The 24,970-nt window shown below is 34.9% G+C and overlaps 1 protein-coding gene across 17 annotated transcripts in view; it reads left to right on the plus strand.

Annotated features, from left to right (window-relative positions):
* Tcf12 (transcription factor 12) overlaps positions 1–24,970 on the plus strand; it is a 352,650-nt gene that overhangs the window by 252,405 nt on the left and 75,275 nt on the right. For all 17 annotated transcript variants that reach the window (XM_058584831.1, XM_058584830.1, XM_058584832.1 and 14 more), the window contains 2 exons: positions 16,261–16,396; positions 21,321–21,373. In XM_058584831.1, coding sequence (XP_058440814.1) covers positions 16,261–16,396; positions 21,321–21,373 — 189 coding nt within the window. The remainder of the gene's footprint in view (positions 1–16,260; positions 16,397–21,320; positions 21,374–24,970) is intronic.

A 24,970-nucleotide genomic window follows, 5' to 3' on the forward strand; every position in this document is an offset into this window, starting at 1 on the left:
GAAAAAGAAGAAGAAACAAAGGTAGCTGGGTGCTGTATCACATGCCTGTAATCCCAGTGGCTCCAGAGGCTGAGGCAGGAGGATCACAAGCCTCAGCAACATAGTAAGACCCTGGGTAACTTAGTGAGACCCAGTTTCAAAAAAGGGGGGGATAGGCTAGGGATGTGGCTCATTAGTTGAGTGACCCTGGATTTAATACCTGGTACAAAAAGTGTGTATGTAGAGGGGAAGTAGTAGTAAAGGCCTCTGCTTATCAGAAGACATGGGTAAATAAATAATAGACAAGCCACAATCTAAAAGTTAATATTTTCAAAATATATATTTAACAAGGGGATGGTATCCAGGATATATAAAAACTAAGCTGGGTCATGGTGGCACATGCCTGTAATCCCAGCAATTAAGGAGGCTGAGGCAGGAGGATCACAAGTTTGAGGCCAGCCACAGCAATTTAGGGAGGCCCTTTGCAACTTAGTGAGACACTATCTCAAAAAGGGGAGCTGGGATTGTGGCTTAGAGGCATAGCGTGCGCCTAGCATGTCTGAGGCACTGGGTTTGATCCTATGTACCACATAAAATGAAGATATGGTGTTCACCTATAACTAAAAAACATTTTTTTAAAAAAATAAAAAGGGTTCTGGATGTAGCTCAGTGGTAAAGCACCCCTGGGTTCAGTCCTAGTATCAAAAAACAAAAACTCTGCATGGTCACCCAAGGTAGTGGGATGTTTAAATGCAGTGGACTGACAAGTTTATAATGCCTTTCTAGACTTGTATTCTGTGGTCATTTCAAGAACAGTATCATTTCTGATTGGCAGTGTGATTAAAAGCTGTTGTTTAAAAGATAGTTTTGGTGTGGCATCCTCTTTCTCTCTCACTCTTTTCTCTCTCTCTCACTCTTTTCTCTCCCTCTCTCTCTTTCTCTTTCTCTTTCTCTCTCTCTCATTAATATCAGTACTCTACAATTTACAGAATTGTAAAAGCTGTGATAGAATGACAGTCAGATGGCCTGCATAGGAGTACCATAGACCAGCGGTCAGCCAAGTGCCTACCAGTCAAGTCTCCCGAACACATGCCCTTCTAAGTGGGAATAGCCATATCCATTCATTTACATATTGGCTAGAGCTCCTTTCTTGTTGGTGTCAGAGTTACTTAGTTGCAGTACAGACAGTTTGGCCTGCAAAGCTCAAATATTGTCTATACCTGGCTCTTTTTTAAAAACATTTATTCTTAAGTTTTAGATAGACACAATATCTTCATTTTACATTTATGTGGCACTGAGGATCGAACCCAATGCCTCATGCGTGCTAGGTGAGCATTCTACCACTGAGCTACAACCCCAGCCCCTATATCTGGCTCTCTATAAAGAACCAGCCCTACTCAAGATAATGCATAATTTTCCATCAATGATTAACTTTTTTCCTACACAGGTATGTTTCTAGCAAATAATATAATTGAGACTCTCATGTGACCAATCCTACAGTGCCCTGCTATATCCCTTAAGAGGATTAATTAGAGATAATTGTTTTTAAAAGCAATTGTTTGGATGATTATTAATGTAGACAAACGTAATAGTAGGTGCCTTTTGGACTTAATTTTTAGAAATATAATATTTAGAACTAGAAAATATTGTATAGCTTTCTGAGCAAATATATTTCAAAACAGACATAAGTGAACAAAAACTCATTTAGAGAACTTGGCAAATTGTAAAGTAACTTGCAACTTAACCTATAGTGAGCAGCTGAAGAATTTAGATGTGTTTAGTTTTAACAAGTTAGGACACTATTAATGAGAAATATTTTTAAAGCATAATTTGGCTTTTTCTGTAATTTTTAAGGTTTACATGTTATAGACAGTGATTAGAATGTTGCCATCAACTTAAGAGGAATATTCTCATAGTGAAGGGGTTGAGAGGATGGAGTTTTCAACCTTAGTAGAAAGTTATTCTCTCACCATGCATTCAGTCAGAGGCTAGACATCCCCTTTACAGAGATTTTAATAATAAAGGGATTAAAGCACCTGTTGTTTGATTGGAGAACAAAAAAATAGACCTTAAAATGTTATTCAATTCTCTGAGCTCTCTAGTGACAAGTAAAAGGCTTTCCAAATGGTATTAATGATACATCTCAGGCTGGTCACTAGAAAATAGTATTGACACTAAACTCTAATAATACCCAGCAGCAGCAGACTAAATGCCTAACAGACAGCAAATGGTTAAATTGATACAGTGATCTGGTTTGCAGGTCTATTGGGTAGGTTAATAATGATGATAGTATATAATTAGCATATATCAGACACTTAATCTTACAAACATTATTTCATTTGGTCGCTGCAATACTCTATGAAAAGAAGTGGTGTTATTGTTGCTGCTGCTGCTATAGCTACTGTAGCTGCTATTATTATTATTATTATTATTATTATTCCTATCTGATAGCTAAGGAACCTGAAGCCTCAAGCAGCTATGTGATTTATCCAAGATTACGTAGCTGGTAAATGTCAAAAGGACAGGAAAATTGAAGTAGTGATGACAGAATGATTGAAGTAATAGACTCTGTGATCTAGATTTCAAAAGAAGGAAATGAAGACATGATTAAACTTTGGGACTAGAATAAAGGTCAGGATATTTCATGTCATGAGGTGAAAGAACAAGTACAGTAAGTAATAATAGAGTGATGACACTGAAAGAGTAGGAGGTTAGGTCAAACAGAATATTGGACCTGAAAATTTCAGAAGTCAAGTGGTTCCCAGTGCTGACAACATCCTCCTTTAGGGAACAAGATTATTAGGCTGTGACAGGGGGGTTGTTGGAGTCAGGAAGGTTGGGTCAATGTTGAAGCCTTCCAAGAGGTGATTCTGTCTTGAGGAAGCATGTGAAAGAGCCATATGCAGTCACTGGTGCACAGTAGCCATTCAGAAAATGTGTGAAGCTGAACTGTGTTATCTAATTGTCTGGGCTTTGTAAGTTTGTTGATACACAGGCAAAATTAATTTTGTGGGACGAAAATCAGATAATAGGCAATTGTAATTTCCTGCTTCTGTTAAAAGCCAGAGAAAGTTACATTTCTGTGAGGGTTATTTGGCAGGGAAAAAGAATTCACCCATTGTTTGTGTTCTCTCCATAAAAATTGATAATTATATTTTTGATGATACTTAGTGCTGTTTGGGAGTATTGTTTCAGAAAGTAATTTATTCATTTGCAAAATTATGTCTAGGTAAAAGAGCCTATTAAATAATTGGTATAAATTAGATACCATCTCAAAACAAAGAAGAATGAGTACATAGGGGATATTACATAGTGAGAGATTGTCTTCAGTTTTGAAGGGTATAATAATCTAGAAAATGGCAAAATAAGTGGAGCAGGAACATAAGAATGTTGACAGATGTCAAAACTGGATCATGGGTACCTTGTGCTGATTTTTCTACTTTTGTATATATATGAAATTTTCCAAAATTAATTCAGTATTTTGAAGATGTCCAGTTGTAATATATCAGTTCATAAAGTATCACATGCTTAATTTATGTCAAATGCTGTATTGGATTGTGTGTTAACAGTTAGGTATACATATAGAGAATAGATTGGGAAGAAGGGTACTTATTTGCTACATGTGAAGGCTAGCATTAAAGAGAAAGGGAGTAGCCTCAAAGTATTAGAACTCTTCTACAAGTGTTAGGACTACTGACATCCACAAAAGAAAAGAAAGATGACATTCTTTGTCTCTTATAGTTCTAATATTAGTACCCTTGTAGGTATAGCTGGCTCCTTTGTATTCATTGAAGGAAAGGCTCAAAGGCATATTGATTGCACTGTAGGAAACATTCACAAGGCCCTTTTTAATAGGAAGTTTTTAAATTCAGGCAGTCAGAAAAACTGCTCACTTTGGAGAAGAAATGGTTAAGAGTGTATTCACTACCAATGCCCTTAGAGTCTTCCACCAAGAAATCTATTATTGCATGTTCAGAAGATGACTCCTTTTGAAACCTACAGAACCCTAAAATAAAATAATTTATTGCATGTTTATGATTATTTAAATACCAAATACATTAAAATGGCTTTTATCTGGACTTCATATTTCTTTTATTTCCATGAAGTATTTCTGTCTTGATTTACATCCCATATCTCTCTACCCTGATATCTTGTCATTGGCTGATACAGGATTTGGGAGGAAAGCTGGAAAAAATTAGTGAAAAAGAAATATTAACATAGTAAAATTTCCCTTTGCTACTGATAATTAAAGAGGAAAGAAACTACTGGATTATCATGTTTTAGTAACTTAGTAGTACATAGGTATTTTATTTTCTTTTTTAAGCCAGAAAGATTGGTGATTGCATAGGCAGGGTGCATGTGATGGATGACTGTCATTATCTTCTCAAACCTGCTTGACACTGTAAGTATAGACAGTGATGATTAAATTTTCAAGAAACTGTGTTGAGATTATAAGATTTGGGACTTGTTAAAGAATCAGCTTAACAGTTGGCTAGTAGTGGCTGGTGTGTTTTTATTGACCCAGGATAGGATTAGAAGCATCTTAGGTTTTCTTTCACTTTGTTTCCCTGTACTGTCTCCCCAGCCCCCACCCCTGAATTAATGTATTGTCCAAAGTGTTGGTAATGACTTGGAACTATTCAGGTTGCACAAAGCATTTAATGAAATCTTGTCTTAGACAAAACACTAGAGAGGATCATAATTAATGTCTCATTTTCTGCCAGTTGCTATTGATTACTCATTCAAGATCCCTTTGTTCTCAGAATGATAACAACTGTAGTTTGCATCACTATCTAATGAGATTCTCAGGATAGAATTCTTTAACAGCATGCTGATAATTGCTAACATATCCTTGAAATTTTAATGTAAATGAATTAGCATCATAATACAATTATTTCACAAATGTCAGTGTTTTCCAAATTTTAAATTTATTAGTCTTTTCTAATCATTTGTAGAAAATTAACAGAAGGCTGATATATTACTGAAGCTCAACATGTATTGTTTGCCCTAAGTTCCTCTCACCCTCTGAGATTTTGATTTGATTAGGACTTGAGATGAGAGACTTCTTTGTCAGTCTTCAGTTCTCCTGTGACAATCTCTAAACTTCAGATGGATTTACAGCTAAAGCATACTGTGATTTTGTTTTTTGTTTTTTTCAGTTTAAAGAATTGCAAATAAACCCTGCGTCACTCCTCTAATTCCAGCTACTCAGATGAGGCAGGAGAATCGCAAGTTCAAAATCAGCATGGGTTACTGAGTGAGGCCCTATCTCAAAATAAAATGAAATTTATAAGGGCTAGGTACACAGCTCAATGATAGATCAGCCCTGACTTTAATTCACACTACCAAAAAAAAGAAAAATGCAAATTAAAAAAATTATAAAGCTACTATACTGACTTTTCTCCAAGAACAAATTTGTCTCTTCAAACAAAATAAAGCATGGTACCAGGACACATAGAAATTAAACAGTACCTATATTCTGTTTTATCACAATTATGTTTTATGCCCTTATCCCTTTAATTTTAGCACACTCCCTCCTCAGAAAGATGTCTGTTTTGAACATCTGCTTGCCTTTATGTATTGAAACTGCATACCATTTCAGGAGTATAAAAAAGGCATGAAATTAGGAAATTTTATAGACCGTACACACAGCCGAGGCTCTAGGAGTCCATAATAGATATTTAAATATTTTTGAGGTATGTGATATTAGAATTCTCAGTCTCATTATTCAAGAAAACAAATTAATGATACTTCAAATTTTTAATCATTAAATGGTACTGATAATTTTTGACATAAGGTTAATTAGGCCCTTATTTAATCTGAAGTTATGAATGGAATCAAAGTATATTTAGTATGTGTTTAAACTAATCCATTTAATGATAAAAAGCAGTTCTGAGAAAGCAAGCTTGTTTGTTAAGACTACAGACATTTTCTCCTTTAAGGATAAAGAACATGTAAATTATTATAATGTAATTCTGAACCGTTCTAGCTACTGAACAGTACCATTTATGTAGGATGTTATTTTGCCTTATAAGATCACATTTAGAGTACCTTCCTATTCAGTTAACAAGTTCATATTAATAAATGATATTGGCCAAATCTACTATTTTATTAAGTTTACATTTGAGAGCAAAATAGTTCTTACACATGAAGAGGGACAGAGAAAACTTGAAAAAATATGTATCAGGTTATTAAAATTCTTTATAAAGAAATGCATATTTTTGTTTACTGGCTAGATCCTTGTCATAATGATTTCAAAGTGTTACTGTAGGTTATACTGCAATTATATGGCTAAATTATATTTTAGGCTGTATTAGACTGCATTTCAGGGTTAGGTATGTTTTTCAGAGATGAGGTTCTAGATGAATATTAAAAATTTATTTTCTAACACTGTGTTAAGAAATGAGTGTCATGTCATTTCAGAATACTAGCTGTACCTTGAATAAGATGCTTTTTCAGAATAAACTGATTTGCCTAGTCCTGTATCCTCTGGGCTATTTGTATTCTTTCTGCCTAAGATACCTCCAGGACAAGATCAGTGGTAATCAATAGTGCTTCTCATTTGTTTTAGGCAGACAGAAAAATCAATGTAAGCTGATATCTAATTTTAGTGTAGGAAAATAAAAATATAATAATTTGTTATTTATACTTTGGATTTCCTAAATGTTTAAAGAATCAAAGTAAGAAAAAGTATGTCATTTTTTTACTGATAGAATATAAAAATGTAAGGCTTTTATAATTTAGCCCTTGATTTTTTAGCCATATTTTTTATTGGCTTATTAGATGATATTTCATAGATTGTCAAGTCCTTATAGAGAAAACCATGTTCTAAACTTCCTTTTTATTTCTTATAGTGCTCAACTGTTCATTTTAGTGAACAGGATAAAATATGATATTATGTTCTTAAAAAGAAACAACTTCTACATGTTCTTTGCCTAATCATATGGATCATGATATAGTTTAAACAGAGGGCATTAGTTAATGTTATGGTTAAAACGGCTGAGTGAAATACAGCCTCTATATGCATTTTGGCATTAATATTCATGATGGAACAAGAAGACAGAACATTTCTTGTCCATATGTGTCTCTAATGAAGAGAAAAGTTTATTAACACTGAACTTAGTTATAAGTAGGCCTTTTTCCCCTAAGAAGTTTATTTTTCTTTTTCTTCGTATACTATATTCATGTATGCAAAGTATAACATTTTGTATTCTGTAAGTAACTTGGCTTTAGAATTGTAACCCATAAATTAATTTATAAATCACTTACATTTTTTTCAAGTTAACAATCTTATAAATGTAATTAGCTTCCTGGACTGCTATAGGAATCTTGATGTGGTGAGGAAAAGACTTTTTAAAACAGACATGGGTGTGACTGCTGTAAACATTTACCGTGCTGGTACATTTGAAAATGCACTAGTGAATTCTCAGTATTTTTCTTTTCTCCTAAATTTTTATTTTGAAAAATTACCAACAGAAAAGGTGTAACACAAAAGAAGGATGAAGAGTACAATGAACATCCATGAACTCTTAATCAAGATTCATCAGTTAGCATTTCACCACATTTATGTACTCGGGTTCCTTTTTTTCACCCTATGTGTGTATGTTTGTATGCTGTGACTTTATACTTATAAATGTGCATTCACACTTCCACTGAGTGATTTCAGTTGACATTTTTCTGTACTTGATCTCAATTGATATAGTTTGAATCTGTCACATACTTTTTTGCATTTAGCTCTAATTGTCAGTCCTGTCTAAGGGTCTGTCATTATTGCCTGTGTTCTGCCTAATTCCAACATCCTATCTTAATCATAGTCATTGGAAGTTGTAACCCAACAACATTGGATTCAGGGTAGAAAAGGTCTCCTGAAACCTTAGGTCACATACTTAGGACAAAAGATTTGTCCCCAGGAAATGGAAAATAAAAATATCTTTATTCTTGTGGTATTTAGAATGTGGTGATTTGTAAGAAAAATTTAAAACATGAAACTGAATTTTCATATTAACTAAGCCAATAACCATTCTATACACTTGTATTTTTAAACAATTCTGTGAACTCTTTGTAGTTCATTTAAAGAGGCTCATTGATGTTAGATCATTTGTCCAGGATCACTATATCACCCGTCATGATTTGAACACAGAGGAGCTGACTCAAATACCCACACCATTTCCAGGACATTAGTATTTTTGTTTAGTCTTACTTTCTTTTCCTCCCCCTCCCCCCCTTCTTATCCCCCATCCCTGGGGATGCTTAACCACCAAGGCACATCCCCATTCCTTTTTATTTTACTTTTTTTTTTTTTTTTTTAGTTTGAGATAAAATGGTCTCATTAAGTTAGTTAGGGCCTCAATAAATTGTTAAGGTGACTTTGAACTTGTAATCCTCCTGCCCTAGTCTCCCAAGTCACTGGAATTACAGGCATGTGCCACTACAGCCAGCAATGTTGAGTCTTATTTTTAGATATAAAAATGACACATTCCTATTCAATATTTAGGTTATTCCATTCCTCATTACTATAACAATTACTTGACATCTTTAAGAAATAACTCACTGGCTACATTTTATTAATTCTGAAATTTTATCTATCTTTCCTTATTACCCAGGCAGATAAGACTTTCTCTTCACTAGCCTCTAAACTCAGTCTTTTGTCGCACTATTGAAGCATTAGATTAGAGGTCGAAAAATATTTCACAAAAAGGGCTAACCAGTAAATATTTCAGGCTTTGCAAACCATATGATCTCTGTTGCAACACTAAACTCTTCCATTATAGCATGAAATAGCCACAGTCAATACATAAATGAATGTCAAAGATTTTTTAGGAGGGGGAAGCTAATATAAATCATTACCTTATATTTTGGTAAGAATTTGTAGAAAATGTTGTAAGGAGCATAAGAAACATACAAGTGTCCTTCTTATATCTGTTTATGTGTGTACAATGACCAGCTTTATTTTACTTCCACGTGAGAAAATGCAGATGAAGTAGTAAATACCACAGTTACTTCAAAACATTGTCAGTGAAAGTTAATTTGGCGCTGAGCAGGGAACATCCTTTTGAAAGACCAGTGATGTTTAAAGGAAAGCTTCAAGGTACATGACCCCTGCCCTGATGCATGTGGTAATAATATTTTTCATCTACCATACTATGAACTATATTCTCATCTTGCTATTTAAGGAATGTTGTATGTGCCTAGCACAGCAAAATAAAACAAAAATGCAAAACAGATGTGGCAGTGAAAATTTCAGTAAAATTGTATACTTAAGAATTCCCTGCTCATACCACTCATACAGTTGGGAGGTCCATAGCTCATAGTTTGTTATATAGTCTTTTCATGTATATATTATATTGTCTAGTGATTGAAAAACTCTTTTTTATTTCTGTTTTGTAATGGAATGTATCAGCTCTATCCAAAGAAGAATATACCTTTTGAGGAATATGAAAAAACCATATTCTTAATTATTTCTGAAAGATGTCATGACCATCTTTCAGAAATAATTAAGAATATCAATTACTATGTACCAGGTTTAGTACTTTTTGCTTCATATGTGCTTCAGTATTGTTGAATAAGTTTTAAAGAAACTGAAACGTCAAGGGTCTGGGGTTGTGGCTCAGTGGTAGAACACTTGCCTAGTACATGCAAGGCCCTGGGTTCGATCCTCAACACCACATAAAAATAAATAAGTAAATAAAAAAAAAGTATTGTGTCCAACTACAACTAAAAAATAAATAAAATTTTTTTAAAAAAGAAACTGAAACATCAAATGAAAACAAAAAGACAACATGGCAGAACTTATGAGCTGCAACAAAGTTATGATCAGAGGGAAATTTATTGTTGTAAATTCCTGCATATAAAAAACAAAGCAAAGCAAAAGCAAGCAAGAGCAGTGGTGGCTGGCGTCTCAGCCTCCTGAGCAGTCTGTGCTACTCAGGGGCCTGAGGCAGGAGGATCATTTGAGCCCAGGTGTTTAAGGCCAGCCTGGGCAACACAGTGAGACCCCATTAAAAAGAAAGAGAAGCAGCACACTTTCAAATCAGTATCCTGACTTTATAGCTTAAGAAAGAAAGAAAAAAAGAATAAAGAAAAAATAAAATTAGAATGGAAATAAACAAAATAGGAAATAGAAAACAGAGAATCATCAAAATCAAAAGGTGGCTAAGAAAAAAGAAGAGTCAGATTACTAAAATTGCAAATAAAAATGGTTGATAATACTACTAACTTTACATATATAAAAAGGATTACAAGCAAATACCATCAGCAATTGTATGCCAACAAATACAGAACCTAAATAGAATGGATAAATCCCTAGAAGCACATGTACCGTCAAGAATCACTCAAGGGCTAGAGTTGTACCTCAGTGGTAGAGTTCTTGCCTAGCATGTGTGAGGCACTGGGTTTGGTTCTCAGTACCACATAAAAATAAAATAAAGGCATTCTGTCCATCTACAACTAAAAAAATTTTTTAAAGAATCACTCAAAAAATAAAAAGTCTGAACAGAGCAAACACAAATAGAGATAAAATAGGTAATAAAAATCCTCCCAGTTAAGGAAAGTCCAGAGCCAGAATGATTTACTTAGTGAATCCTATCAGTAACTTATTTTTTAAATTTTTTCCTACCAGTAATTTAAAGAAGAAATAACCATATTCCTTTTCAAATACTTCGCAATTTATTCTCTGAGAGCAGTATTATATTGATAACAAAGCCAGATAATGATACCATAGGTAAAGGGAAATTGTAGACCATTATATCCTTTTTTAATATTGATGTAAAAATCATTTATAAAATACCAGCAAACAGAAAACAGCAGCATATTAAAAGGATTCTATGCCACAAACAAGTGAGTTAACTTTCATGGTAAAAATGCATTGAACAAGCTAAGAATAGGAGGGAACTTCGTCAACTTAAGAAAAGTCATTTCTGAAAACTACAGCTAATCTCAGACACAATGAACAGTGTGAAAACCTTTCCCCTAGACAAGGTTTTCTGCTTTCACCACTTTTATTCAATATTGTATTATAAGTTCTAACCAGAGTACATAGGCAAGAAAGAGAAATAAAAGACAGCTGATTGTAAAAGAAAAAAAAACTATCCTTATTTGAAAATTATATGATTCTATTTAGAGAAATTCCTGAGAAATACAATAAGGCAATTATAGTTAATAAATGAATTTAGCAGAGTTTCTGGATATAAGATCAACAAAAAAAAAATTGTATCTTTATAAACTGATAATAAACAAACCAAAAGTAAAATCAAGAAAATATCCCTATTTACCCTAGCATACAAATGAATCAAATATTTAGGAATAAATTTAAGCATGAGGTAAGCAATCTGAATACTGGAAACTACAAAGCATTGCCAAAAGAAATTAAAGAACACCACAATAAATGGGAGCACATTAGCTATTAATTGACTGGAAAGTTTAATATTATAAAATGGGCTGGGCATGGTGGTATACACCTGTAATCTTAACCCCTTGGGTCACTACGGCAGAAGGATCACAAATTCAAGGCCAGCCATGGCAATTTAGTGAGACTTTGTCTCATAAAGGGTTGGGAATGTAGGTCAGTGGTAGAGTTCCCCTGTATTTAGTCCCTAATACTGTATATGTGTATTAAAATGCCAATATTTCCCAAAGAAATCTGCTGATTCAGTGCAATTCGTGTTAGAATTCCAATGGCTTCCTTTTTCAGAAATGAAATAGCTGATACTAAAATTTATATGGAATTTCAAGAGATCCCAAATAGCAAAACAACATTGGAAAAGAAGAACAATGTTGGAGTAATCTCCCTTTTCAATTTCAAAACTTACTTACAAAGCTACCTAAGTCAAACAGTATGGCACTAGCATAAAGCAGACATGTCAACCAATAGGGTAGAACTGAGATTTTAGAAATAAGCCCAAATGTCTATAGCCAATTAATTTTCAAAAGGGATTCCAACACTACTGAATAGGGAAATAGTATTCTCAACAAATGGTACTGGACAACTAGCCATCACCTGTAAAAATATGCAGTTAGACCTTTGCTCACAACCTATGCAAAAGTTAGATCATATCAAAGACCTAAATATAAGAGTTAAAAACCATAAAACTCTAGAGAAGATATAGGGTTGGGCTGGGATTGTGGCTCAGGATATAGGGCTATATTTCCATGATCTTAGATATGACAGTGGATTCTTAAATAGGACATCACAAGAATCAGAAACATGAAAAAATTAGTTATCAAAAATGAAAACTTTATTTATCAAAAAGGACATTTTCAAAAAAAGGAAATTTGTAGAATGAGAGAAAATATATGCAAATCATATATGATAACTATCTGGCATCTAGAACAAATAAAGAACTCTTTTTTTTTTTAAGAGAGAGAGAATTTTAATATTTATTTTTAAGTTTTCGGCGGACACAACATCTTTGTATGTGGTGCTGAGGATCGAACCCGGGCCACACACATGCCAGGCGAGCACGCTACCGCTTGAGCCACATCCCCAGCCCCTAGAACAAATAAAGAACTCTTAAAATTCAACCACCAAAAGACAATGTACCAATGCCTTTCTACCTAATGGGCAAGGTTTTAAGAAGACATTTTTTTCAAAGAAGATATTCATATGGCTATTAAGCATATGAAAAAAATGTTCACTATTGTTCATCATTAGGGTCATATGTATCAAACCCACATTAAGATAATTCAACTCCATGCTGTTTTTATTATTGTAGCTCTCTAGTATAGTTTAATCTCTGGCATTGTGATGCCTCCTGTTTCACGTTTTTTGCTAAGGATTGCTTTGGCTATTCTGGGTCTCTTATTTTTACAAATGAATTTCACAATTGCTTTTTTCTAGTTTTTTGAAGAATGTCTTGGGATTTTAATAGGAATTGCATTAAATCTGTATAATGCTTTTGGTAGTGTGGCCATTTTGACAATATTGATTCTGCCTATACCGGAGGATGGGAGGTCTTTCCTAAAGTACAAGAAGTAAAATCCAGAGTCAATAAATGGGATGGATTCAAACTAAAAAGCTTCTTCTCCACAAAAGAAATAATCAATAACATGAAGAGATAGCCTTCAGAATGGAAGAAAATCTTTATCTTCATGCACCTCAGATACAGCATTAATCCCCAGGATGTATAAAGAACTCAGAAAACTGAAGACCAAAAACAAATAACCCAGTGAACTGGTTAAGGAACTGAACAGACACTTCACAAAAAAAGAAATTCAATTGATCAACAAATATATGAGAAAATGTTCAACATCTCTAGCAATTAGAGAAGTATAAATCAAACCTAAATTTAACCTCACTCCACCCAGAAAGGCAATCATCAAAAATACAGGCAACAATAAGTGCTGATGAAGATGTGGGGGGAAAGGTACACTCATACATTGCTGGTGGGACTACAAATTGGTGCAGCCATCTCCTGCAGTATGGAGATTCTTCAGAAAACCTGGAATCAAACCACCATTTGACCCAGCTCTCTCACTTCTCGCTTTATACCCAAAGGACTTAAAATCCGCATACTAGGGCCGGGATTGTGACTCAGAGGTAGAGTGCTTGCCTAGCATGCATGAGGCACTGGGTTCGATCCTCAGCACCACATAAACAAATAAAATAAAGATATTGTATCCACCTAAAACTAAAAAATAAACATAAAAAAATCCGCATACTACAGTGATACAGCCACATTAATGTTTATAGCAGCTCAATTCACAATAGCTAAACTATGGAACCAACCTGTGTGCCCTTCAATAGGTGAATGGATAAAGAAAATGTGTGTGTGTGTGTGTATACACACAAACACGATGGAATATTACTCAGCATTAAAGAATTTTATGAAATTATGGCATTTGCCAATAAATGGATAGAGTTGGAGAATATCATTCTAAGTGAAATAAGCCAAACCCGAAAACCAAATGTGGAATGTTCTCTCTGATATGCAGATGCTAATTCACAAGGGGTTGGGGAGTGCTAGGGAAGAATAGAGTTACTTTAGGTAGAGGGGAGTGAAGGGAATTGAGGGGGTAAACGGATAGGAAGGATAGTAGAATAAAACCGAAATTATTACCTTATATACATATATGGCTGCATGTCCAATGTTATTCTACAGCATGTACAATCAGAAAAATGAGAAAATATACCCTATTTATGTATGACATGTCAAAGTGCATAAATGCATTCTAATGTTGATCCAATTAGAACAAATAAAAATTATATAAAAATACAAATAAATTTTTTAAATAATCCAGCATTTATGAATGACTACATTAAGAAAACAAGCAGGCAGGACATAATGCCACACTCAGGAGACTGAGGCAGGAGGATCGCAGGTTTGAGGCCAACCTCAGTAACATAGCCAGGCCCTAAGCAATTTAGCAAGAACCATCAGAAAAATTATAAAGGGCTGGGAATGTAGTTCAGTGGTAAAGTGCTCCTGGGTTCAATCCCCAGTACCCAAAAAGAAGCAAGCAAGCAAACAAAGTAACAAGCATTGGCAAGGGATGTAGGAGAAAGTGGAACCTTGTATGTACCTGGTAGGAATTAAATGCTCCAACCACTGTGGAAAACAGACTGGGAGTTTCTTAAAAAGTTAAACCCAGCTCTGCCACACCCAGGTATATACCTACAACTATTGAAGACAGATTCTCAAGTAACTTGTACATAAATATTCATAGCAGTGCTATTCTCAGACCAAAACAGGAAACCGATTCAAAGTATTCATCAGTTGATGGATGGATAAGCAAAGTGTGACTTAGCCATATGATGAAGTATTATTCGGCCTTACAAAGGAATGGAATAGTAATATATGGTACAAGATGAATGAACTTCAAAAACATGCTAAGTGAAATAAGCCGAACACAAAAGTTTATGTAACATTACTGCATTTATATGAAATATTCAGAATAGGTAAACCCAAAGAAACAGAAAGCTGGTTGGTGGTTGCCAGTGCCTAGGGAAGATAGAATAGGGAGGGAGTGACTGCTTAATAAATATGGCAAGGGAGGGTGGTGGGGAGCGGGGAGGTAGTAGTGACTGCTTAATGGGTATGGGGCTTCTTTTGGGGTAACAAAAGTGTTCTGGAACTAAATGCAAAGAGTAAGGTGATAGTAGTCGGGCTGTTAAATATATGGTGTGAGGGTAGTGTATGTGCCAGAAGCATCATATCTCTACTTGAGAGTGCTCTCTTAAGTATATTTAGCACACTTTCCCTTTGAGGTCTTCTCTTTCTCTCCTGTTTTTTTAGTTTGTGTGATCCCTTTTCATGTCTATTACCAGAAATCTCCAGAGCCAAATTCTGCCAAACTAAACTCAGTTGCCTTCCAGCAGGGTCTCTGGGTTAGTATTTCATGGCTGCCAAATCTGAATTTCATGAGGTCACATAGCAGTTCTCTCATCTCCCTTGTCATCTTGATGGATTTCTTTTATCACACTTTTGATGTGTTGACATTAGAAAAGTTAGCAAATTCATAGATTGACAGACTTGAAATCTGAGAAAGATAGAAATGGATGATTATTGCAGACCAAATAGTACTGTGGCCCTCAACATAGTACAAGATGAATTTTATCAGAGATCAACGGTGAGTCTTGTACTCAAGACCAAAATGCATAAACTGACCAAGTATAATATGGAGGGGCAAAAGGGCAGCAGATGCAGCAAAATGAAGAGCCAGGAATTAGGATCATTCTGAACCTCTCAATGTGAGATAACACAAAGGGATTATGTGTACTGTTGAAAACTATTCCACACTAATCAGGCCAGATCTGGGCATTGTCTTCCATTTGATTTTATGAGAAACTTGGAAAAACTGAAAATAAACCCACAGGATGGTGTCAGAAATGAGGAGGAAGACATTAGAGCCCATCCAATGAGATTCAAGTGAAAAAAAAAAACACTTGAAAAGATTGGCAGTCATCACACAGTGAAAGCTATCCAAAAAGGAAAAGAACCAACGAGCCAACTGCCTTTCATGATCACGAAAGCATTCAAAGTCTAGGTGACCACTTTCAAAAATATTCTTGATGATTAAAGAGTGGAATCACATAGCCACTTACCTGTCTTTCAACTCAAAGATTAATTACATAATTACCAAAAAGCAGGCAACCGGAGGCAAGAGAAAAATGAAAATATAGGCTAAAAATCAATGATCTAATTGAAGTGAAAAAGTTCTTATTAGGTGCTTCCTAAGTTCAAGGCATTACCAATTCTGAATTACTATAAGTGATTCAGAAGTAATGTCCAGGTTTGGGTCAGTATTAGCAGAAAGATGACTTGTTTCCTTGGCCTTGTTTTATAGTCTAGTCTCCTGAGACAAGATCTAGGACTTGGGAGTCCAGCGCAGCTGTCTTCTTCAGGAAAACCTGGAACACCCTACTACTCATTCTCTGCCACAAGTTCTAGGAGAAGACCACTCCATGACTCTGCAGCACTTGGTGAGTATTTCACACAGCAAATCCCATCTTCCAAATGTTTTGCTCCACCCCACTCCCATTTAGTCTACCCCTGACTATGCCTTTCTTTTCTTTTTTATTTTTAATATTGATTTTTTTAGTTATAGGTAAACACAATATCTTTATTTTATTTTTTATGGGGTGCTGAGGATTGAACCCAGTGCCTCATGCATGCTAGGTGAGAGCTCGGAGCCACAACCCCAGCCCCCTGACTATGCTTTCCATTGGAAAAAAATTTCATTTCTTGTTTATCATGTTAATGGTGGTCAGTGTTTATTTGTCTACAAATGATATACAGGTTGGGCATTCCTAATCCAAATATTTGCAATCCAGAATTGAAGTTTTTTGAATGCCAGTGTGATACCACAAATGGAAAGTTCCATACCATCATGACCTGTATAATGCGGTCACAGTCAAAATACGGGCACATTAAAAACAGTGTGTGAAATTACCTTCAGACTGTAGGTAAGATGTACATGAAGTATATGTGAATTTAGTGTTTAAATTTGGATCCCATCCCAAAATATCTCATTTTACATGTGCATATATTGCAGAATCTGAAAAAACCTGATATTCAAAACACTGGTCACAAGCATTTCAGATAAGGGAGACTCAACCTACATCCATTAGATAGATATGCAGTATATGAAATTATCGAAATTTTTACTTTTATAAATACATCATAAAATTTTAATTAAAGGTTTACTATGAGTAATTTTGGATGACTCTAATTTTAACATTTCAGACAACCAATTTAATATTTTGCTTTGTCCTCCATATGATGAGGAACTAAATATTTGAAAAATGTGACTTAACCAGTTTTCTTGTAATTGAAATTCCACATTCTAATATTAGCACCTTTTTATTTTTTTATTTTTTGGTGGTGCAAGGCAAGCTCTCTGCCACTTAAGTTACAACCCTAACATAATACCTTTTTTTTTTTTAACTAAAATTGAAATAATATTGAACTATTTACAAAGTGATTTTATAGACATTCATCTCAGCAGTATTATAGTCCAGTTAATCAGTGAATGTAATCTTAAATTTAAAATAAAAACTGAGACTTAAAGAAGACCCATTCATATAATTAGTAAGTGACTTACCCAGTATAAAATTTTAAGATTTTCTCATTCCAAATCCAATGTTTGCTGCATATTAATTACTCCTACTCCCCAACATGCTATGTTGCCCAGGCTGGGTTTTTAATTGTTTGTTTGTTTTCGTGATAGGAATTGAATCCATAGGCACGCTAACTGAGCAACATTCCCAGCCCTTCTTTTTTAATTTTGAGACAGGGTCTCCCTAAGTTGCTAATAGCCTTGCTTAGTTGCTGGACTCGGACTCAAGGTCCTCTTGCCTCAGCCTCCCAAGTTGCTAAGTTTATAGGCTTGGGCCACCATACCTAGCCCCAGTCTGGTCTTGCACTCACAGACTCAAATAGTCCTATAGCCTTGGTCTCCAAAATAGATGGGACTACAGGTATGTGTCCCCACACCCAGCCCCACTTTCTTTGAACTGATATAAAATTAATCACATTAAGGTGTACCAATAGAATGCCATACAGTACATTCACAGTGTTGTGCAGCTCTCACCTCTGTTTCATTCCAAAATATCACTTCAGAACTACTGCATTCTCGCTTTTTAGCTTTCTTCTTTTATGTCTTAATACATAACCTAACCAAGCCAGTCTGTTCTCTCTTGCTGCTTACAGCAAGCCTCAGATGTTCTTTGAAGTCTTATCCAATCTATTTTTAAATGTCAGAATTCTTGGTGATTCCTACCAAAGATCCTTTATACAAAAAAATTTAAAGTTTTAAAACATGTTTATATTAAAGTTAGGCCACCTTTTAAAGCAAATAAATAATATAAAGGATGTCATACTTATTGCATAGTATTCATTGAATGACTCTGTCTTTTGTAAGACCTAAATATTTCTGGTCTCTAGGCCATGTTTGAGGTATGTATAAAAGGACACAGTGATGGAGTCTTACATTCAGTATAGAAAACTGTAACTAGATGTACCCACATCTCAGTATCATAGATGATTTAGTGTGTATAATGTTAAAAGTCAGCCCTGATGTTTTGGATGGTTATATGATAAACTGTAAAATAAATTTCTGCATCTCTACTCTGGTTTCCTACCTAATGTATTGTGGTAGGAACATTCACTGGAGTCTATATGTATCAGTGTCACTATAAAAACTATCTTGTTAGTATACTGTGTGAGCTCTTGCTGTGACAAAAAGCACTAATATAGAACAATATACTATTACTGAGAGTTCAAGAAGAAAAAAAATCAACTGTTGAAATAACTAAGAAAGAATGGGATAGATTTTATAAAAATCTAGACTTAAAATTCAAGCTTTTTGTAAATTAAAGCTTGTATCTTCTTCATTTTGATTATGATGTACTTACTGTTGATCATCTCTGCCATTCTAGATATGGTGCTATATACACACTCCATCTTTCAAAAACTCAAGATAGTAATGTTAACCTCACGTTAAAAATAAGGATCCAAAACTCAAAGGAGCTAAGTAATTTACCTAAGACTGAGTGGGGAATGTGGTGGTTCTCTTGGTTCCCAGGGAGGCCCATCCACCTTCTGTGTGGGTTATTTATTGAGCAATTACTACATATCCCATTGTTATTTCTCAGTCTTAGCTATTTTTCTTAACATTGCAGTTATTGATAAATTCTGTTTAGAACAACTTTGGAGATCTACAGAAACCTCAGCATCTTCTCAAACCATTTAGATGCTCTAGGAAATCAACATTTTGCAAGAATAATATCTGATTAACCTCTTTGCATATATGAGGGAACTGAAGCTTAAAGAGATTTAGTAACCTGTTCTATATCACACAGCTGTAATAGCTGAAATTCAAATTCTGCCAGCTTACTGTCTAAACCAGTTTCCAACTTCCCAAAAGTGAACTGTGCATCCAAGGTTAAACTTTAAATCAGCCATTTTTATGTGATTGCATAGTGGCAGCTAATGGCAGGTAAAAACTAGTAGCAACTAAATGCAAACTAAAGCAACGTCTTCTGTTAGTAATGGCCCCAACTCCAAACTAACAGGAACAATTGACTGTTGTAGTAAAAAAGTGTGACTTTTGCTCAAGGAATTCTGTAGCAGTTGTAAAGAGTTGGGCTTCAAAAATACTTCACAAAGAAAGTTTTACAAAACAGAGCATGCCAGTGTTGCTTATCTTTGGTATTTCTGTTTTAAGGAAATGTAGGCTGTGTCTTGGGTTAGGGACATAGATGCTAATGAATGCATTTTCTCCCTTTTATTGTATAAATTTTTTTCTACAGGCTACTTATAAAGTTGCTTTTTTTAGCTTCATAGCCTTCTGGGACACTCACTATAGAGAATTCCCAGCCCAAATATAAATGGGCCTCATTCTTTCTAAAACTGCATATTTTATTGTGTTTAGGACCTAGGAAAGTACTGTACTTGATTCTTATTTTTACAGTTTTCAAAAATGTTATATTATAAATTAGCCTTCTTATGTGTTCTCTCTTCTTAATAGTGAACCCATTTAAGAATTCTTAATATATCTTAGAAAGAAATATACTTTCTCCATCTACTTATTTACTGGAAATAAATAAGGCATTCAAGGACAAATTGTACAATAGTGCTAAAGTTGCAGTTTTAACCACACATTATTAATGTTCTTCCTCCATACTGAATGACATTGTGTATGTCAGTGCCTATATTTAATAGTTTATGTAGCATGTCTTGTTGTTATAATACCTTAATTTTTCATTCTTTAAATTTTAACATAATAAATTGTAGCATTGCGTTAGCTCTCTTAGTTGTTATTGTTTTTTGGTTTTTTGTTTGCTTGTTTGTTTGGTTTTGGTACTGGGGATTGAACCTAGGGCCACTTTACCACTGAGCTATATCCCCAACCCTTTTGTATTTATTTTAAGATAGACCTCACTAAGTTGCTAAGGTTGACCTCAAACTTGTGATCCTACTGCCTCAGCCTCCTGAGTTCCTGGATTAAACGTGTATTTAAAATGAGCTTATAAACCTAATTTTTCATTTGATACAGACACTGAAATTGTGTCTCTATTAAGGTAGCAAATTCATGACTTATTTGTTTGTTGGTTGGTTTGTTTGTTTATATTTGGTGCTGAGGATCGGACCCAGTGCTAGGCAAGTATTCTACTGTTGAGCTATAACCACAGCTCTGAGCTGAAGGATTTTAAAAAAAAAAAAGTTTTTTAAATTTATTCTAATTAGTCATACATGACAATAGAATACATTTTGACACATCATACATAAATGAAGTATAACTCCAGCCCCCAAAATGCTTATTTTTGTCGTTTCCTCTCGTTTTACTTCATTGGCTGTTATCTTCCCAGACTTATACGATATACATTCCAAGTTTTTTTGTTGTTTTTGTCACACTGGGGGTTAAACTCAGGGACGATCTACCTACCAGTGAACTACAGCCCTAGTCATTTTTTATTTTTATTTTGAGATGGACCCAGGCTGGCCTTGAACTTGCAGTTTGCTTGCCTTAGCCTCCTCAGTTGCTGGGATTATAGGCTTGCACCACTACGCCTGGTTGTTGTTTTGAGATGGAGTCTCACTTTGTTGCCCGGGCTGGTCTTGAACCCATGAATTCATATGATCCTGCTGTCTTAGCTTGCTGAGTTGCTGGGATAACCATTACCCCAGATGTATTTTAGAATGTACCATGTTATTAGAAGAACTTGCTATATACCAGTTAAAAGAAATGAAGTGCCCATTTTTATATTCCTTTGCTCGATCTGAAATATTGAAGACAAGAAAGGCATTAGGGGAACAATTATTTCCTATTCATTTGCAGTTTGATGGGGGTTTTTTCCTACTATAATATATACGTTAATTAAATATGTTGTTTTCCATGTGCAGATCCTTTGCAAGCAAAGAAAGTCAGAAAGGTGCCTCCCGGTCTGCCTTCTTCTGTGAGTACCCACTTTTCTGACTTGATAACAAATAGATTGATTTCAAGTGTTCAGTGTTTGCTTGTTACAAGGGTACATTCGATTGGTGCCAGTGGACATAGTTCACAAAGTAACTATTCAGTACTTAACAAAGTCATTGATTGAATAAATCCACATTTAGTGTTAGGCTTTTAGATTTCTCAGCAGTGATTTGTAGTTTACTCATATGTTCTTACTCCATGTCCCTGTCATTTGAATTCCCCTCTTGGGAAGAGGACTAGGCCAGTGGCTGTCAAAGAAGATCTCCTGTACAGGTCTTTTGATGTTTAATTAGTCATTATGTTGCTGAACAGGAGGACAGACAGAGATTAATAGCTGAGAATCTTAGAAATTTACATTTGTAATAATCCCAATGGAGCTAAAGACATTAAGATTCGGAGGACATGTTCAGCTCAGCTTGCCTCAGTAGGACTGAGGTTATTAATATGCATAAATCACCAAGTCAGATGTTCATTGTGAAGCCCTTGTGGATTTTAAAGCCTTCATTAAGCCTTTCCTAACTTCAGCCTAGCATCAGGAAAGCTTTCAAGCAACTAGTTTGTTGATCCCTCTTTGCTCAAAAATGTATCCTTTGAGAATAAAGGGCTTTGATGAAGGAGGTTGGAAAGGTTTGGTGGAACAATCATTAATGACTGTGATAGTCTAATACTATTGGGGGGTGCTATTTTAATATACTTTATTCTTTAAAGGAGCAAAAGTATTTATAATTGAAGCTACATCATAAATGTACCTACAATTTAAAAATCTCTAGTACAGAGAAGGAATTTTTTTTCCCCTCTCCCTTTGCTTAGAACAAATGGGGAGTGAAGCTGTTGAATTGAGGCCCTGATGCCTTGTAGGGTACATCTCTTTGTTGTGTAAATGGATGTTGGGCTTTTATTTGGCAGTACTTAACACATGGGCGCAGGTGCTGCCGGATGAGTCACAGCTCATCGAAGTATAGACTGAAAGGAATATCCGGCTTGGCAAGTAGTAATCTAGAAGTAGCAGCATGGGTCTAAGCTTTTTATTTTTTATTAAGGCTAAACTAGAGATATCATCTTTTTGGTTGTTTGCCTTCCTTCTTTCCTATGTTCTTCCCCCGCCTTTTCTTCCGTGTGATATATAAAAAGTAGAATTTGAAATCCTCTTTGAAACTCAGTTCCAGATGGAACTGAGTTTTACGCAGCCTAGGGCAGCTGGGCTCTGAACCTGCAGTTTACCTGGAAGGTTGGATTGCAGCTGCAGACATTCTTAAAAGCTTTTGCTTGCATAAGCACTTGGGCCCACTAGAGGCTGAATAGCTGCTTGATAAACAAAATGAACACAATGCTTCAAATCATTATTCCCGAAGACAGGAATTTTTTTTTTTCAACAACAGCTAAAAATAGTCCAGCAATTTACATTTTAACAGTTGTGTGCTATGCAAGGATAGGTGGCTCAAACAGTATAACAGATGATTTCAGTTAGATTAACAGAAATCATATTAAAACTGGCAGACTGCTAAAGCAGGTAAGTGTGCAGTTTTCTTATAATTTATTACTATAATTCTATGGGAATAATAAAAGTTAAATTACATGTTCATATTAGTAGAACTGCATAGGTTTTTTTTTTTTTAAGATAGTAAATTTAAACAACATCTTATTTCTTCTGAACCTAACATTAATCTTAAAACAACATATTCTCAGATTTCGTAGTTCTGTTTGTTTTAGATATTGGTTATGGAGTTCAGGGGTGCCTCCCACTGAGCTACATCCCAGCCCTTTTATTTTTTATTTTGAGATGTGATCTTTCTTGTTAAGTTGCCAAGGCTGGCCTCAATCTTTCTCCCTCAGCCTCCTGAGTAACTGGGATAGCTATGCCCACTATAGCATTTGCCCACTAAATTCAGCTAGTTCTTTCATTTTTAAAACAAAAAGGAAAAATGGAAAGAACAGTCAGAAAAGAGACAGGTAGTCATCAGTATTTCTTACATTCATAATTATTACAGCATTTGCTACTTGAAAGTATTTCTCTGTATTGTCTCAGGTGTCCAGGAAAGGAAAAGCCACTGAATTCTGATATTTGAAAAACCATTAGGAAATCTTACAAGTCAATACTATATTTTTCTCTTTACTTAATAAAGTATAGATTGAAATCTCAGGGTTTTAAAAGACAAAAAAAAAAAAAACCTATATAGAGCAGATACTTTGAAAACTAATAGAAAAATAACATCTAAGAATAATTATGTTATTTACCTTCTTAAAATTAAGAGTTTATAGTTGTGATTTTCTGTTTGAATGCTTTTACTGAAAAATGTACACTTTGTAAACATTGAACATTGTGAATTGAAAAGTGAAAGTTTATAAAATGAAAATGGAATGTGTATATTTTATAATGATTAGAATAACATACTAACTACAACTTTTGAAAGTAATGTTCGGAATTCAGAATTGCCACTCATCCAGACTTTGAGTGAAGCATGTGAAGTTGTGTACCAAATGCTTTGGTAACAGAGCCTTGGGAAGTACTAGTGACTTCTGGAAGAGTTGACAGTTAAGCTTTATCTGGGAAGATAGAGTAGCAGTTCATCTACTAAAGAAGGGGAAGATAGGCCAGACAGGTAAAAGGCAAAGGTGTAAAAAAACTAACAAGTTCAGGGTACATCTAGAAAAGGATAGCATTGCTAAATTCTGTACGAGATGCAGCTTTTATAATTTCCTACTACAGACCTAACCTCCCACTCCAGTGCACAATTGAGGAACACATAAGATCAGTCTAGATATGAGAAGAGATAAGCTGTCATAGCATGGCTCTCCTGGCCAGTAGCTACAGAAGATATTTGTAACTAACTTAAGGTTATCTGGAAGTTTCTAAAAAGCGTGGATGATACTTTGACTTTGCAGATGGTTTTTCTTCCTTTTTAGGGTTCCCAAACCTCACCTCTCATTTCTTTAACTCCAGGTCTAGTTTTTGTTCTTTATGTCTACACCAGCTGTTCCTGTTTTTTAAATCTGTATCAGATTATTGCTAAGATACAAGGTTTAAGAGAATTGTCCTCCCTCCCCACCTAGTGATTGAAGCCAGGGGAGCTCTACCACTGAAGTACATCCTCAGTCCTTTTATTTTTTTATTTTCACATGGTCTTAGTTGCTCATGCTGACCTCAAACTTGTAATCATCCTGCCTCAGTATCTCAAATTGCTGGGACCACAAGCATGTGCCACCATGCCCAGCAGGGGAAGAGAATTGTAAACCACTGGGCAGTGGTTGGGGACAGTTTTATTCCCCGCCTAGTAATTTGTAAATTTAAAAAAAAAAAAGGAAGCATTTGCAGCATATTTGTTAGCATCCTTTATAGACTTTATTTTACTGTTAGTGGTGCAGGACTTCCAATTGTGAGGAATTGTGTTAACCATTATTTGTATCATCTAATCTTTGTCACACAGTTCTGTAATTTACCCTACAAATGAGGAACTTAAAACTCAAAAGACATAAATAACAAAATCACACAGAGGGCAAAGATTGTAATTAATTTAAGATTAAAGACCATTTTCTTTTTATTTTGAGTGTTAAAATATATTACCTATCTTGGTTTACT

The sequence above is a fragment of the Marmota monax genome, unplaced genomic scaffold (genome assembly GCF_021218885.2).
Source record: "Marmota monax isolate L192 unplaced genomic scaffold, Marmota_monax_Labrador192_F-V1.1 WCK01_AAM20220418_F8-fsc00001, whole genome shotgun sequence".
Lineage (NCBI taxonomy): Eukaryota > Metazoa > Chordata > Mammalia > Rodentia > Sciuridae > Marmota > Marmota monax.